This window comes from Haliaeetus leucocephalus, unplaced genomic scaffold (assembly GCF_000737465.1).
Source record: "Haliaeetus leucocephalus isolate CR32 unplaced genomic scaffold, Haliaeetus_leucocephalus-4.0 Scaffold657, whole genome shotgun sequence".
NCBI classification, from domain to species: Eukaryota; Metazoa; Chordata; class Aves; order Accipitriformes; family Accipitridae; genus Haliaeetus; species Haliaeetus leucocephalus.
Window position 1 is genome coordinate 4,518,800 of NW_010973093.1, and position 16,101 is coordinate 4,534,900.

The 16,101-nt window shown below is 56.8% G+C and overlaps 2 protein-coding genes across 2 annotated transcripts in view; both read right to left on the reverse strand.

Annotated features, from left to right (window-relative positions):
• The window catches only part of CFAP52 (cilia and flagella associated protein 52), a 21,722-nt gene extending 21,264 nt beyond the window's left edge, over nt 1-458 (reverse strand). Inside the window, exon 1 of the mRNA XM_010579494.1 lies at nt 429-458. Coding sequence (XP_010577796.1) covers nt 429-458 — 30 coding nt within the window. The remainder of the gene's footprint in view (nt 1-428) is intronic.
• Nucleotides 459-1,997: 1,539 nt separating this feature from the next.
• Nucleotides 1,998-10,544, reverse strand: LOC104839238 (TBC1 domain family member 24-like). Its single transcript, XM_010579436.1, has 7 exons — nt 10,442-10,544; nt 7,557-8,592; nt 7,104-7,262; nt 5,558-5,621; nt 4,001-4,096; nt 3,015-3,291; nt 1,998-2,143 (listed from the first exon to the last, which is right to left on the reverse strand). The coding sequence occupies exons 1-7, from the start codon at nt 10,542-10,544 to the stop codon at nt 1,998-2,000; spliced, it is 1,881 nt and encodes a 626-aa protein (XP_010577738.1).
• Nucleotides 10,545-16,101: the final 5,557 nt, after the last annotated feature.

Here is a 16,101-nt window from a genome sequence, read left to right on the forward strand (position 1 = left end):
GGCCGGGCCGGAGAGGCAGCCGTCGCGGGGGCTGCCCTCCACCCCTGTCCCGGCCGGCCCCGGTTGGCCTGGGCCGCCGAGAGCCGTCGGAGAGCAGCCGTTTGGTCTCTGCTGACCCCGCTGCAGTCAACGGCAAGATGAAAGGTCTCTTCACATGCCGTTACACGTCCCCTCAGCCTCCCGGCCCCTCTGCTTCCCCGGTGCAGTTTCAGGGGTTATTTTTATTCTCCAAGAGTTTTGAACTTTATTCAGTAATGGAATAAAGCGTAAGAAGAAAAAGGACTGCAGCGTCCCTTCCAGAAATGGCAGAGGTGCTCATCAGATTACAGGCAGTGAATGCAATAAGCGCACTGACATCCATTGTGATTTACGGCTGTAATCGGCGGGGAGCATAGGTACACAGCGCGTACAGCCTCAGAGGGACTCACAGGCTCTGCCACCGCATCAGAGACATCCATGGCCTGCACGATACAACCTCAGCCCCTGGTATTTTAATACATTAGACGGGCCCTGCTTGCCCCTTACAAGGAAATACTCTGAAGACTGCTGAGAGGAGGTCAGGCCAGGTTGCTAACGAAGGGCTTTGCATTGCCAGGCAGGTCGTGCATCCTGCGTTTCTCTGGGTGGAGAGGCGAAACAGCCTCTTGGGAAGGGAGAGGGACTCCCTTGGGAAACGTTCAGCTGGACAGAAAGTCCAGTACGTGATCACAGAAAAGAAAGAAATACTGAGGACAGCCTAGCGGAGCTTTTTAATTGAAGGGAAAGGGTGACTGGGCAGTGTTCTTTCATTTGAGCTGTGTGGGTGAAGGCCAGGAACAAGGGTGTGGACGGCTGTGTCTCACCTCCTCACCTTACCTGCATACCCTTTGAAGGCTACAAGCAATTAATTCCTAGGTCTGCTGCATGACTGGTACTGTGTGAGCTTGCTGCCATCGCCTTGCTCCTGCCAGTGTCCTCCTCCCATCACTGGAAGCAGGCACCGAGGTAGCGGTAGCTCCTGCTCCGAATAGCTCGAGGAGTGGAATATATGAAAGATAAAACCACAAGTGGAAAGTATATTTGGATGTGGGGGACGTTCTCATCCTGCAGCCGGAATGATATCTCTATGGTCTGCAACCCTCACGCGAGGGTTGCCTTGTCTGACCGAGCTACACATACACGTTCATATTTCATGTTTTAAAATGGCATGTCTCCCATTGTCCTGACCCCAGGTAGTTAGGGCACGTTGGTTAAGGCTCATATGTATTCACTGCTCGCAGTCTTACATCAGCCCTTTGTAGTGAATATAGATCTTCAGTTTAATACAAAAATGACAAGGCAGGTACACAGCTGGGGGGTTCTTGTTGGGTGCTGGTGTATAAACACCAGGTAGGACTTCACTAATCACTGATCAGCAGTTTCAACCATGGACAAAAAGGGTCTCTTGCACTGTGCTGGATGGTGATCAATGCATGATCCCAGGGGAGTCCTGGTAACCTGCAGAGGCTACAAAATTCTGCGTATGGCTCGAAGGGTGGTGCTGGCCTTAGGAGCAAGGGGAAGCAAGGTCTGAGGGTGTTTCTGGTGAGCTTTGTACCTCAGTGTTTGGTTTTGCCTAGGCTCAAAATTCCTATAAAATCTGCCTGTGCTGCAGTACCACTGGTTTGCTGTTGAGCCCCAAGCTGCAAACAGGCCAGGGACGTGTGAGAAACACTGGACTGGCTCACCTCCCCTCCAGCATCCTAAACTGGGACAGACTGGGTGGAGTGGGCCAGGTCTAAACTGTGGGAGAGGACCTCAAATGTCCCTGAAGGCAGCACCTACAGTCCCATTCCCGGCACTGCATTGCCCTCCCTCCACACCACCACGACAGCTGACCATGGAGGGGAGGATGGCGACTGGAGGTGCCTGCGGCTCTGCTGGCAGAGACCGCAGCAGGCAGGCCAGGGTGGTGGCCCATGCAGCAAGGGGTCCCCATCTCCGTGGGTGGCACGGTGAGGGGCTGTCCCTCACAGGACTTAGGTGTTTTGAAAGCCCCACACTTCCAAGAGCTGCACCTTGAAGTTCTCCTGGCAGAGTGGAGGGTTGTCGAAGGTCTCACAGTGCTCTGTGTGCCCCCAGAGCAGGTTGGCGTCAAGGGACAGAGCTTGCCCTCCTCCTCCACCTGCAAAAGCAAGCAGGATGGTTGGGATCTGCTCTCCCCACCTTGCCACCCAAGCAGGGGCACTGGCCCAGCTGACAAGGTCTCAGGATTGTGCCCATCTCCCAGTTTTCTGTCCTGTGGCCACGGTGCAGAGCTGGGCTGGGGCTGCCCTGAGCTGCCTTCTCTGCTAATCGGGATGTCAGCGTGGAGGCAGAGCTCCCGGAGAGCTATTTGCAGGGCAGCCAGTGCGAGAGGTTGCCCTGGTAGCACAAGCTGAATTATTAAACTGCTTGGAGAGCTGGAAAACAAGGAAAGCTCCTTGCATCTCCGCAGCCAGGCTTGCCCTGATCCTGCTCCCAAGGGCTGGAAGGGAGGCAGCGGCAGCTGTCAGTGCTGCAGGCATTTCTGACTTGCTGCGGTCCTCTGCTGAACCCACCCTGGCAGAGGCATAAAGATTCAACCCCCATGCCCAAGCCTGAGCTGGCAGACAGCTGGCATGTCTGCTCCGGGTGACCATGCCTGGCCCTTCCTTGGGCTGATCCTCACCTAAATCTCCTCTCCATCCTGCACGAAGTGGAGGGAAGGCCTGGGAAAGGAAATGCCAGCCCCAAGGGTGCGAACCGCACCAGGAAGTTTGGGCTATGGTGCTCCCCCTTGGCTGGCAGAGCCCCCTGAGGCTCTCAGAAAAAGCATCCTTGCCCTTGTGCAGCTTTGCACTCTCCTGCTAATTTGAGGAAGAGGGGGCTGACTTCATCTCCTCTGACTTTAAACTGATATCCTAAACCAGGAGGTCTTTGCCTCTACAGGCAGCTCAGATTTTAATCTGGAGTAGAGCCTTTTTCAGCCAAAGCAGCGGTGTGTCAGGGGGGAGGGGGCACCATTTGGTAATTACCAATAATGATCCCTTCCTGTGACCCGGACATGAACATGGAGGCTGTTTTGGAAGGCAGAAGGAAATGCCTGATGGCCAGAAATGGGGAGAGACGGCCTTTCCTCTGCGGTGTGGGCACGGTGAGACGGTTTGAGCTGGTGCTGTGGCTGTCTGGGGAGGAGCCGAGGAGGGATGTGGGAGATGGGGAAGGCGACCGCTGGCGTGAGCGCGGCATGGCTTTGGCCAGCTCCGGCTTCTTGATGAACACCCACTCATACCTCTCTGTCTCTGGGTGCACCTGGAAAGGAGAAACATGGTGAGCTCTGTCCTTTGGAGCATCTCTCCATTGCTGGGAGAATATGGTGCTGCCTGGCTAGATGGCTCAGGGACCAAATGCTGTGTGCCAGGTCTGGACCTGGGGCAGGGAAGGGACAAGGCATCTGCAGTGCCAGGGCTGCTCTGGAGGTGGCTGTGACTGAGAAGTTGGTTTTGTCTTTGCCAGGTGCTGCCAGAGATGGGCAAACCTGCACTGCCCACATTGCTGGGTGGATGCTGGATGGATGCCGGTGGGATGCTGGATGGATGCTGGACTTTGCCCCAGGATCTCTTGGACCAGCTCAGCCTGCTCCCTCTGCAGGGATGCTGGGGCTGATTTGGGAATGCTCCATCCAGGAGCTGCCCCATGCAAACGGGGCAGAAACCCGCCCTGCTGCACATGCTGCCCCGCTGTCATCCCAGGAGAATGCTCCAAGACCCACTCGGGTTATTCCACGTTGCCTCGGGGGCTCGGGGCAAGCCGGCTCACCCAAGGCAGGAGTTCATTCTCCATTTGCTCTGATCCAGCACAGCAATTTCTGTGCTGCTGCCTCCTCCCAGAGCTAAGGGGCAGCGGTGGACCATGGTAAGGAAGCAGCTTGGTGCCACCATGCCCTGAGCTGTCAGAGGGGTAAAGGAAAAAGTAACAGACAAACCCGTAAGTGTAAACCCAGAAGTAAAATGTGACTTACAGTAAACACAAAGCATTCCCCTGTCCCAAAAAAGCCTGATGTTGCCCCACTCTTTTTCCTTTCACTCCAGTCAGAGGAGAGAAACGCCCCGCACACCTTCGGGAGAGAGCACAGGGAGCTGTCAGCAGGGGAGATGGCTGGGACCAGGGGAAGCCCCAGAAACACTGGCTATCACATGTGTGTTCAGGAGGGCAAGGGCTCTGCGAGGTCCCTTGCAGGAATCAGAGACCCAAATTCTGCTATGCCAGCTAAATCCTGCACTGACAAGTCACTGGTGCTCTGGACATGAGTCCACTTAGCCTCAGTGCCTAAGGCGGGACTCTGGGAGATTTGGGGGGTTGCTCTTTTGCAGCAGAGGCGATTGCAGTGAGCTGCATGCTGGTTGATTGAGCAGGGCCAGTTCGGCTGTGCTGGTGTGTTCCGCGGCCTGGGCTTGGGAGTAGGAGCTGTGCCTCAACCCCCGAGGCCACTCTGGCTCCCGGCAATGGAGGAATAACTGTGTGGCTCAAACCATTATATGAACAGTATTGCAACATGCTGCAGACGGGGGTCTAGGAGTCCCCTGTCCTCAGCTGGCCCCTGGACAGTGGCAAGGTGGTCACCTGTTTTATGAGTCTTTAGAGAAAATATGGCTTAAAATGGCAAAGACTCAGGTAACACATCTTTTTTTACCTACAAGGCTTTTAACCAGTCCCAGGGGTTCTTCCACCCACGGTCAGGCTGACCCTGGTGTGGATGTCCTTGCCTTGACCATGGCTGGAGGGGACCTGCTGAGAGGTGGGAACTCATGCCTATCCTTGGTACTAGCTAAGGAATAAAATGAGCTAAACCATGTAGGAAACAAGGTTTTATAAGTCACCTTCTCTCGTCTGCACAAGGCCCTAGGGGGTGGCAGGGTGTTTATCTCCACACCATGCTGAAGTGTCAGGCTTGGGAAATCAGGACTGGTAGGTCAATAAATCTTTGGGATGCCTGAACAATTTGCAGAACTTGCCTCCAGTGTTTGATGAAGAGTGGAGAGATAAAATACGGGTTTATGAGCCACTCTCAGAGTCCCCGGAAAGAGGCATGGCTCAGGGTTTTTTGCAGTAATTTCACAACTTAAAAATATTGTAGAAGCTGTCCTTATTTCTCCTCCATTTCCCTTGTGTGGCTGCTCTTGCAATCAGAGAGAGATCCTTGCATTTAATGCATTGATAGCAAGGCCTGGCTCAGGCAAAGCATCTGCTGAGTTCAGGGAAATCTGCCTAGCAAGGACTGGATTTAGTCCGTATTTGCAATAAAAGAGTATCATTCATGGCCTCTCTCCAGCTCACTGACTCTTCCTCTGTTTCCCCCCAGCAGCACCCTTTAGACCAGTCTGTGTCTAAGGCGGCTCTTAGTGCCAGAGGTGCAGTTTGTTCTCTGCTGGGAACTGGGACAGACCCCAGGGCAGGGCAGGAGAGGGACCGTGCAGCCCTGTGGCTGCTCCAAGAAGTGCTGGTGGCGTCAACCACCCTGTCCCCTTCCCCACGTTGGCACCAGCGCAGCTCACTTTTCTGCTTGGGAAATACTTACCTCCCCTTCTGTTGTTTTTATGAGCAGCACCGTCGGTTCGTAGCCTTCACAGCACGTGTAAAACCTGCAGGGATGAACAAGGAGGCTGGGGTCAGTGGTGGTCTGAGACCCAGAAGCATCATGTCATGCAGACAGCCTGGGCACGTGGTGAGCATGAGGCTGTGAAGGACAGTGGAGAGTTGTGGTGGCTCTTCTCAGCCTATTGCTATGCCAGCAGCCAGCCCGAGGGAGCTCGTGGAAGGACAGCAGCAGACTCATAATCATGTAGCTTGAGCAGCTTCAGTGTTTGCGCAGGAACAGAGGGAGTTGGCTTATGGGACTTCTCAAGTCATCATTTTTGCTTGGTGAAGCAGGTAATAGCTCAGATAAATCCGAACACTAAATCCTCCCACCCTACCCTCAGGCACCAGGCTGGGAGGCATGCTTCATGGGGGGATTTTACCGAACAAGCTTGCTTTTAATCTGAATGTGTTTCATAATCGTGGCTCTGCACCCTGTTGCTGCCTTGGAAAGGTGCAGGGCTGCGCTTCCCAGGATGGGGCTGCAGCACTGCGCCATGGGATGCCTGCTCACCTCTCATGGGCTGGGGGAGCGTGCTCATGGTGCTAACGGAGGGACTGCCATCGCAGCCCCACCTTTAAACACTGCCCTGAGAACCAGGGCGGCATGGGCAGCATCCAGCCCCTGAACAGCCCAGCATCCCTTCCCAGTCTCTCAGTAGAGAAACACCCTGGCACTGAGTGTTGCAGAGATGTCCCTGCTTCCCACTGCACCCTTCACCCCATGGCCGTGGCAGTGCGTGTCACTGGGCCCTGGGTTGTCTCCAGCGCTGACATCATTGATCTTTCTATTGCAATTTTGGGCATTGGCCATGACGGTTGGTCTCTCTCAACTTGTGTTTAGAAGGTTTGATGTCTTCCCCATCGCAGGATATACCCACGTGTTGTCTGCCCCTGCCCTAAGCTCTGCCTGCTCTCTGGGTGCAACTTCTCAGCTTAACGTGCTCCTACAGAGGAGCAGGTTTGGGTTTCTTGCCTGAAAACATTCATGCAAAGGCAGCCTCAGCCCACTGGAAGGCTTTTGCTGCTTCATGTCTTGGGAAGTCAATGGCAAACTCATTTTCCAGCTGTTTTGAGCTGCAGCACTGACTGCAGTGTCCAGCAGCCGCCCTGTGCTCTGTACCGCTGGGAGGGAGCTGGAGTCCTGGGGATGGCGTGCTGGCTGGACCTGGCCATTTGTAGCATGCCCAGCACGGCGTGGCACATGGGGACATACCCCTGCACAGCACATCTGCCAGGCTCTATGTTCCCCATGCAGTGCCAAGTTGCTGATTGCCACCTCACTGAGCCTCAGCCCTCTCCGCTACAGCCAGCGCGGGCCCAGACCACGCTCAAGATCTTGAACTGAGCCCAGGAGAGTCCCCAGAAGACCTCAGATGTACCCCATGGGCATTACGTGTTGCTCCTTTCTACACCACCAACCTCTCCCCAGTTTTACACCTGGCCTATCCAACCTGACCTGACCTGACAAGCAGATGAAGCTTTACCTCTGCAGGCTGCACCCATCTTCTGAGGTGGAGAAGAGCAGCAGTGGGGGGAAGAGGGAGAAGCGCTCAGGGATCCAGGACCAGATGATGCGCATCTCCTGAACCGTTACAATGCTGGAGCTGAAGATCTGCATGTCCACGGCCAGGTGGAAGGACTGCCTGCACGAGGGAGAACATCCATTACTGCCAAGCTGGGGTGCCCATCTGCTTTTAGGGGTGCAGCCCCTATGCATCAGGTTTTGTCATGCCTTTTGCATCATGAGCTTTTTGTTAACATCGCTAGCTCTAACTGTATAGTGCCTCCTAACAGGGTCCCTCGTGAGGAGCAGTGAGGCACCCAGCATAGCCATAGCTGCGGGAGATACCTGAAGCCCCCCTCATGTTGTATCTCCACTGTAACTCATATTTTGTCTGCTTAGCCCCAAGAGCTGGCAAAAGGAGAGGTCTCCTTACCTGCTCTGCACCATGGTTATGCCCTTCTCCATTAACGCCTTCCTGTTGGCCATCTGGAGAAGCCAGATTTCCTTGCGGGAGAACAGCCGGATGCCAAAGGCTCTCTCTAGGAGTTTTTCGACAGTCACATGCTCAGCAATGTTCTGCACGAAAGCCTGCAGGTCTGCCTTGATGTCAGTCCCCTCCAGCTCAGCGGAGGTCACCGACAGCTTGTACTGCTTCAGCAAGGCCAGAGCAATACGGTAGAGGACCTTCTGCCCCTCCAGCAGATAGACATCAAAGACGCGGATGGCGTAATTGAAGGGGAGGTCATGAAAAAGCCATGATAACCATTTGGAGTAGACCTCAAAGACGTTCTCAGAGGTGCTGGCTATGAGTTTGTGAGCTGCTGGGCAGTGCTTGTTGGCCAGATCCCCAAAAGTCATGCAGGAGGCCTGGTGGGCCAGGAAGGACTGGTCAATGTAGCTGGTGTGGGGAGCATTACTGGCGATGAGGCGAGAGATGTTCTCAAAGCACTGAGCTTCGTCTTCACTGTAGTGCAGCAGCAGAGCCACCAGAGAGGGGAGTATTGGACTGTAGGTTATGTCAGGGAAAAGGTTGCCAATGCAGATGAGGATCTTCTTCAAGGCGGTGACCCCTTCCACATTGAGACAGTACGTGGGCATGGAGCATCGTTCCAGGAACTCGGGCAAAGGGTGGGAGCTCACACTCAGCTTCCCAAAGAGCCGACTCGCCACATCCCTGTAGACGAGAGCATCTGGGGTGACGAGCCGGCAGGTGACCTGCTGGATGAGCTGGTGGTAGACCTGAGCTCTCAGAGCACGGCTCGCTGCCCAGTAGCCTTCTCTTGCCAGCTTCTTCAGCTCCTTCAGGGGCTTGCTGAGGATGTCTCGGGGGATATGTGCCTGTTGCTCTGGGTCTGGCATCCTGTCCCAGTCCACGAACTGTCCACAGCCCAGACAAGAGGAGGCATCAATGTCCCAGGTGTCAGCCTCAGATGTGATCAAGATGGTGACTGGAGATGAGCCAAACATCTCTGTAGGACAAAGACCTTTTATTCAACATGCTTCACTGCCCCAGCTGACAGCGTTTCACCCTGGTTGATGACGCTTTGAAGTCTTACAGCAACATCTTGTATTTCAATAGTTATTCTCCCCCCCCTGCAAAGGGAGGGTTTTCAGAAGGCTTTGCCTGGCTGGAGCTGCTCACTTTGCCCTCACCTGCTCACATTGGCTCAGGGCCCTGGTGAAACTGCTGTCCAGGGGCTCAGGGAAGCGTGGGGCCAGGTACCAGCTCAGTGTCAGGGCTGCACACCATGCGGGGCTTGTGCCCCTCAAAAAGCTCCTGACTTCCCAGCCTGTGACCTGCCAAGAGGGAGGTGCAGAGAGCAGGGACACAGGCCTGTCCCCCAGGGATGACCACGGGACAGCAGCATTACACCACCGAGGATAACGAGCAGCTCAGTTCCAGCCCACCTCTGCAGGGGCGGGAGGGACCTCACGGGCAGTGGGGGCCCAAGCGATGCTGAGGCCAAGAGGGACCATTTGCATCATGTCCCCTCCCAAGGACAGAGCGAGGCAGGAGGCAACGTCCTGTCTGGGTCTGGCAGCCCAGGACCAGGCTGCTACGAGCCCAGACAGAGCGAGCAAAGCTGGCCTCAGGTGTTTGCCCTCCCTCGTACTGCCTCCTGCCAAAGTCTCCCGCAAAAGTCTCCCGACCCCTCCGGCCACACGGGTGCCAGAGAGAAGGTGCAAGGAGAAGGTGCTGGAGCAAAAGGGGCTCGCCAAGGGTGCGGGGATGGACGGCGGGGTGCCAAAGGGTCCCTGTTTCCTGCGTGCCCCCATGCACCTGGAGAGAACCTGTCCAGGGGACCACACGCAGAGGCTGGCGAGCATCTGGGAAGCCCCTTGGAGACAGAAGGTCCCTGGGGGACCCTTGGGGGAAGCTCCCGCACTCAGCACTGTGGCAGGGCTGTGGCAGCCGCCAGCTCTGTGCTGGGAAGAGCAGAGTTTGAGCTCCTCCTAGAGAGAAGCGAGCGGCATTTTCCCTGGGGTTGGAAGAGAGCTCAGCTCCAAACTCTGTACAAGTAAGACGGGAGTTGTCTCCGCGTAGGTGAGTTCTCCTGGGTGGTGATTAATTGGCAAGGCTAAAGTCGATAAGCACACACATTAATTCTCTGATGTATTTATCTTGGATGCGCTCAGTTGGATTGGGGAGTCTAGGATGGATTTGCACCGAGCCAAACCTCTCTGCTCAGGCCCCAAGGGGGCACAGGGGGGACAGTGTGGTCCCGGTACCGTGTGCTGCGTGCATGGCAGCACGTGGTGGCACGCTGAGGGGGTCCGGGCGCCCAGGCTGCTCCCAGGCTGGCTCTGGCTCTGGCTCCTGCTCTCCGGTTCAGTTTGGCCCCTGCTCAAGTTCAGCAAAGCCAGCAGATCAGGTTCAGTTCTGGTTCAGGGAAAGGGCAGCAGTTTTAACTGGTTGCCGTTCAGCCTGACTCCCTGCATTGAAGACAGACAGACCCTGAGTACAGTCATGCAGGCTTCTAGCCATAGAAACCAAGCTAAAACGAACATTGGGGTTGAAGCGGGGCTGTTTGCACCACCGTGGTCCCCAAATTCGCCTTGTGTGCTGCCCTGCCTGAAGTACTGAGGAGCATCAACCCGAGCCCACCCAGCTGCCAGTGCCCTGGCCCAGGGCAGGGGCTGGTGGCACCACCTCTGCCTGCCCCAGGACATGTCGGGGGTGTTGGGGAAGGAAATGTGGGTCTGCTCCAGCCCCTCTCCTCTGCTGGATGTGGCCCTGGCACGAGCGGGTCCAGCGAGAGCCTCCTGCATCTTCCCCAGCGCGAGATGTGCGGCTGTCCCCGGCTGCAGCTCACTCACCTTGCCCAGTGCCCGCGTTATCGTCCTCGGCCGGCTCGGCCATGGGGAAGCTGCCGGCCGCCCCCCCGGGGGAGCGGGGCAGGCTGAGCCCCACCTGCAGCATGTGCCCGGGGTCCGGTGCACCCCGCAGCCGGGTCCCCTCTGCCCCTGTCACCTGCCCTGACTTTTAAGGGGAGTGCCAACCCGCCGGCACAGGAGGTTTATTTGGTGTAAATAGGGCGAGGGGTGGAGCAGCTCCCGCGCCTGTGTCGCCCCTTCCTGCCCCAATTCTGGGCTGAGGCCAGGGAGGGGGACGTAAACATCCCGTGGGAGGAGATAGCCATCAAACCAGCAACACGACCATTAAACTTAATCATTTATTTTTCCCAAGAATAACCTTCATTCTCCCACTCTGGGGTTCGCTCGCTTCGCCAGCGTCACGAGGCAGGGAGGGTGCTGCGGGGGTGAGGGAGGGCTGGGGCTGCTGTGGCAGTCGCCTGTCCTTGAACGAAGGAAACATCAACACAGCAAGCGGGTTTGCAACCGCTTCCCGCTGGATAGTCCCAGGGGAGTCGGAAAGAGAAGCACATGAGCAGCAAGTGCCAGGAACCGGGTGACAACGGAGAGATCGGGGCCACGAGGAGTAAATAATGGCCTTCTGCAACCGTCTCAGGTGCCCTTAGGGACACTTTTCGGGGATGGGCGTGCCGGGGCTGTGCTGGCTGTGTATGCGGCACTTCTTTAGCACTGGCCGGCAAAACCGCTGAGAGAAATTTGGGGTGGTGCAGACTTGCACCCCGCAGCACCTCATGCCTGCTATGTACACAGTTGCACAGCAGGAGCACAAAATGTGATCGTTGCAGGCGCAGTTGTGGTGCTTCAGCGTTTCCAATCTGTCCCCCTTTGAAATGGTTGTTATTGATTGACTTTTAGCCTGAAAATGCATGGCAGAATTACCAACCGTATGTTGTACTTACAGGCAAAGAGCCAAGTTGGAGGAAAAGTACTCTCCAACGGCTGAGAGGTGCTCCCAGCAGCACTGCACTGATCCGACATTGCTACCTGGAGAACTCATGGTTCAGGCTGTACTTAAAAGTGGGCATTTTTATAGGCATCTTAAAATTTTTAAGGCTTTTTTTTCCCTTAAAATATCTGATTTTTTCTTTGTGATAACAGCAACTACAGGTCATTCCTGCCTTGCCTCCCTGCCTGCAGGTCTGCGGGGTCTGCCTGCACCTACAGCACATCCCTGAGCATCTGCTGGCACCGCTGATCTCAGGGCATCTGCCAAGCAAGAGCAGTCCCTCTGCAGACCTTCTCCTTTCTGGATGAAGCACCTCCTCCACAATATGCCAAAATCTGATGGGAGCAGCATGGCTGTCCTGTCATTCCTCTCCTCCCTTTGCTCCTGGCAAGCTGGGAGCCCAAGGGAATGGGGGCGAGGGGCTGCGTAGGTGAAAGGCCCCCCAGGCTGCTGCGCTGGGTGGGAGGGAGGTGAGGGGCTGTTTCCCAGTGGGAGGCTCCTAGTCTGCACCCAGAGCCAGTCTGTGTGCTGGATGGGTGGCTCTGCTCTGCATGCTGCATCTGAAGGGGCAGGTGATGGCCCCCAGCTCCGCTCCTGGGGCTGCCGGGGGTCCCCATGCTGCACCCTGCTCCCATTCCCAGTGCTGAGGGGTTGTTTATTCTCTCTCCAACTCAAAGCCTTTTGCCCAGGCTCTTACAGCAGTGGGTCCTGCTGCTTTTCTCCAGGACCCTGTTGGTCACCTTCTCCTCGTTTGCTTTTTCTAGGACAGTGGATGCCTCTCCCTGCCAGACTGAAGCAGCTCTGAAACCTCCAGCAGCCCCCCCATCCACCTGCCTGCTCCCCGGCAGATGCTCCGCTCCACACCGAGATGGGCGATGGAAGTGAATTAGGGACGGTGCAAAAGGGATCATCGCTTCATGCGTTTTTAATGGTGAAAAAATTAAATATGTAGAGGCCGCACAGGCTCCGGATGAGCCACGCAGCTGAAGGCCATCAATGTTTCATGCTAACTGCCTGCGAGAAAAGCCAGCCCGATTCGGATTTGCAAGGAGGGCTGGTGAGAAAAGCTTCGCTTTGGGGACAGACCCTGCACCGGGGGGCTGCCACGGCCCGCAGGGCTCCCCGAGCTGCCCCACGCTGCTTCGCTTGGTGCCCAGCACCCTTCTGGCTCACGGGTCCTCCTCGGCTGCAGCTTCACAGTCCCGAGCGCCCGTCTCGAGAGCATCAGTCTCAGCCTCCCCGCGACAGCCCTGTCCCGCAGCAGGAGGGGGATGTGTCCCTGCTCCCCACCCCAGCACGTCCCCTAGCCCTGCCCGGCCGCTGTGGGAGAGCAGACGTGAAACGAGGTGGTGCCTGGGGGTGCTCAGCACCTCCCCAAACCAGCCCCGGGGGTGGCATTGCTCTGGCAGCACTCGGTCCCCATTGCACGCGTGGCTCCTCTCTTGAAAGCCGCCCCAGCCAAACGGGCTTCGCCGCCGGGTGCGAGCCCTCACCGGGAGGACAGCGGGCCTTGCAGCCGCCTGTAAATAGGCTGACGAGGATGCGCTCGTTACCGTGGTACGTCACAGCAGCGCAGTAGCAGCCCCATGTTATGAGGGCAATAAAACATCACCATCAGTGCCTTGCTGCTGCTCTTCAGGCACCCGTACTGATGTTTGTATCTGCATTGATTTGCGTCACCAATCACACCCCAAAAAAAAGAGGAGAGGCCAAATCCTGGCGGATCAGCTGTGGGAAGGGCTCTTCGGGCTTGGATGGAGGCTGCTGCAAAAGCGAGGGCCTGCACCTGCTGGCCGGTTACCGCAGAGCCCATTGCAGCCTTTGCAGCCAAAATATTGACAGCGTCAACACTGTTCAGCATCATGCTGGCTTCCCGGCAGCCTGGCCCTGCCTGCTGCTCCTGAAAAGGGGACAGGGACGAGGGGGACAGGGACAAGGGGGACAGGGACATCGGCGTGGGCAGGGGGAGGCAGCAGCTCTCATCTGGAGATGGGCAGGGCGAGGGGATGGGGCTGAGGATTTGGAGAAGGGAAACGGCCGCTGCCTCGAGGAAGGGAAAGGCAGGAGCCAGGGAGAAAAGGCCACAGGGAGCCCGTGGGGCTGGAGCAGCCCTGCCCAGGGGGGGACAGCCCGTGCCGGGCATGGGGAGGGTCGGGGTGCTGTGGGCGGCACTGCAGGGGGGTTGAAAGGGACCCTTGAACATCAGGAGCTGCGACCCAGGGTGGGGAACGGAGAGGGTGACCCGCTGCTCGGCCTTGGGTTCACATGGTGGTGGGGAGGGGAGGAAGGAGGAGGGGACGGAAGGAAGGAGAGAGGAAGCAGGAAGGATGGAGGGAGGAAGGAAGGAGGAAGGGAGGGAGGAGGAAGGGAGGATGAAAGGAGGGAGGAGGAAGGGAGGGAGGAGGAAAGGAGGGAAAGAGGAAAGAGGGAAGGAGAAAGGAAGAAAGACAGAGGAAGGAGGGCAGAAGGAGGGAAAGAGGGAGGGAGGAAGGAGGGAGGAAGGAAGGGAGGAGGAAGGCAGAGGGAAGGAAGGAGGGGTGTGCTGCAGAGAGATGCTAACCAAGGCAGACAGCCCTCTGGGAAGACACAGCACCAGGACACGTCCCATGTGGTGCTGGATGGTGCGTTTCAGGGCTTGGCCCCAGCAGTGTCAGGCACGGAGGCTCCTTGTCCTCTTCTCTTATGTTGGTATTTAATGCTGGTGCAAAAACCCTGAAAAAAACAAAAAAGCAACTTTTTCCTTAAAAGACTCCACTCCCTTCTTAACTTGCGTACCACTGCAGTAGATCCTGGTGTGCAATAACACAGGGATAACACTGTTGGGATGCAGAGTATTGATTCCTGCTTCCCAGCACTTGTCCGGTCCCTCCAGACTTCACTGCTCAGAAATAAACTGCTCTGGCACTCAGGGCTGTTATTTCACAGAATTACAGAGGCTGGGGAAATTGCCTAAGTACTGAGCACCTTTTGTTGGGCTGCATCTTTGCATCTTCCAGTGTATTTTGTGCTTCTCTGGAAGATGAAAAAGGGCTCCTGGAAAATCAGGAAGAAGCAACAGGCTTGGATGCAGTTTTGCTCCATACTCAAGCATCTTTCTGACATTCTTAGGTCCCCGAGGGCGCGGGGATACCCAGGCCTGGGGGATGCCAGCTGTGTCCCCGTGCTTTCTCTGCCTCCTGGTTTTCTCTGTCCCAGTTATTCTCCAACCTGCTGTACCAAAGCTCCCCCGGCACAGTTTGGGTTGAAGATTCCCCTGCTGCCATGCTTATAGCAGTACATTTTAATCCAGACCACAATATTATTACTGCAATAGCAATATACAGGTGCCCTGCTGGCATCAAGGCACCTGAGTTGGGTGCAAGGTGCATGCAAGAGACCGTTGGTGCTGTGAGGAGCTGCTGCTGAGTTCAAAGCTTGCCATCAACATGCAAAATTATAAATATAAAGGATTTCTTTCTTCCTCAGCACCAAAGGCTGGAGGTGTGTGACACCCTGGGCCTGGCCGGACACACAAGCCTTCATCCCTCCCTGTGCGGCAGCATCGCTGACTGCATGCTGCAAAAATCCCAAATCCCCCCTGGGGTTTAGGAGAAGCATCGAATACTCTGGGAGTCCCAGTAGTGCCCCAAGAGATTGCAAAGGTTTCCAAGGGGGGCCTGGCTGCAGATTAAATGCGATGCTATGGAGATACGGCCAATGGGGGAAACGACTAGGGACGAGGGAACGAGGGGTTTCAGTTGCCCCATGCTTGTGAGGGCTCTACCCCTCCTTAACGGCCTGGCTGCCACAGTGTGGGCAGGCGAACCCAGCCCCTCAGCTGAGCGGACAGCTCGGGGCTGGCAGCAGCCCCATCTCTGCTCCCACGTCTGGCAGCACTAAGAAAAGCCCAGTGGGGCAATGCTGGTGCCCGGGGTCCCGCTAGGTGACACAGCGGGAGGGCCAGGGCAGAGCTGGGACAGCCATAGCTCTGCACCCTGCACCTCTGCACTGTGCATCCCTGCATCCTACACTCCTGCACCTCTGCACTGTGCAGCTCTGCGGTGCCACTCCATGCAACTCTGCACTCCTGCACTGTGCACCCTGCACCTTGTACTGCACACCCAGCACCTCTGCACCCTCACTTCTGCACCTTGTACTGCACAACCAGTACCTTTGCAGCCATGGACCTCTGCAGCCTGCGCAGTACACCCTGCACCTCTGCACCATGCATCCTACACTGCTGCGTTGTGCGCTTCTGCACATCTGCACCTTGCACCGTGCACCTCTGCACCCGTACGCCCTGCACCTCTGCACCCGTACACCTCTGCATGCGTGCACCTTGCAGCCATGCACCCTGCACCTCTGCACCCATGCACCTCTGCACCCATGCACCCTGCACCTCTGCACCCATGCACCTCTGCACCCATGCACCTCTGCACCTCTGCACCCATACACCTCTGCACACATGCACCCTGCACCTCTGCACCCATGCACCCTGCAGCCATACACCCTGCACCTCTGCACACATGCACCTCTGCACCCATGCACCCATGCACCACTGCACCCATGCACCCACACAGCCCACACTTCTGCACCCACGCACCGCTCACCCCACCCCTCCGCCCGGCGCCTGCGCACGGCGGGGTTTGGGCCTCGGCGGGCGCCGTCGTCAGCTGAC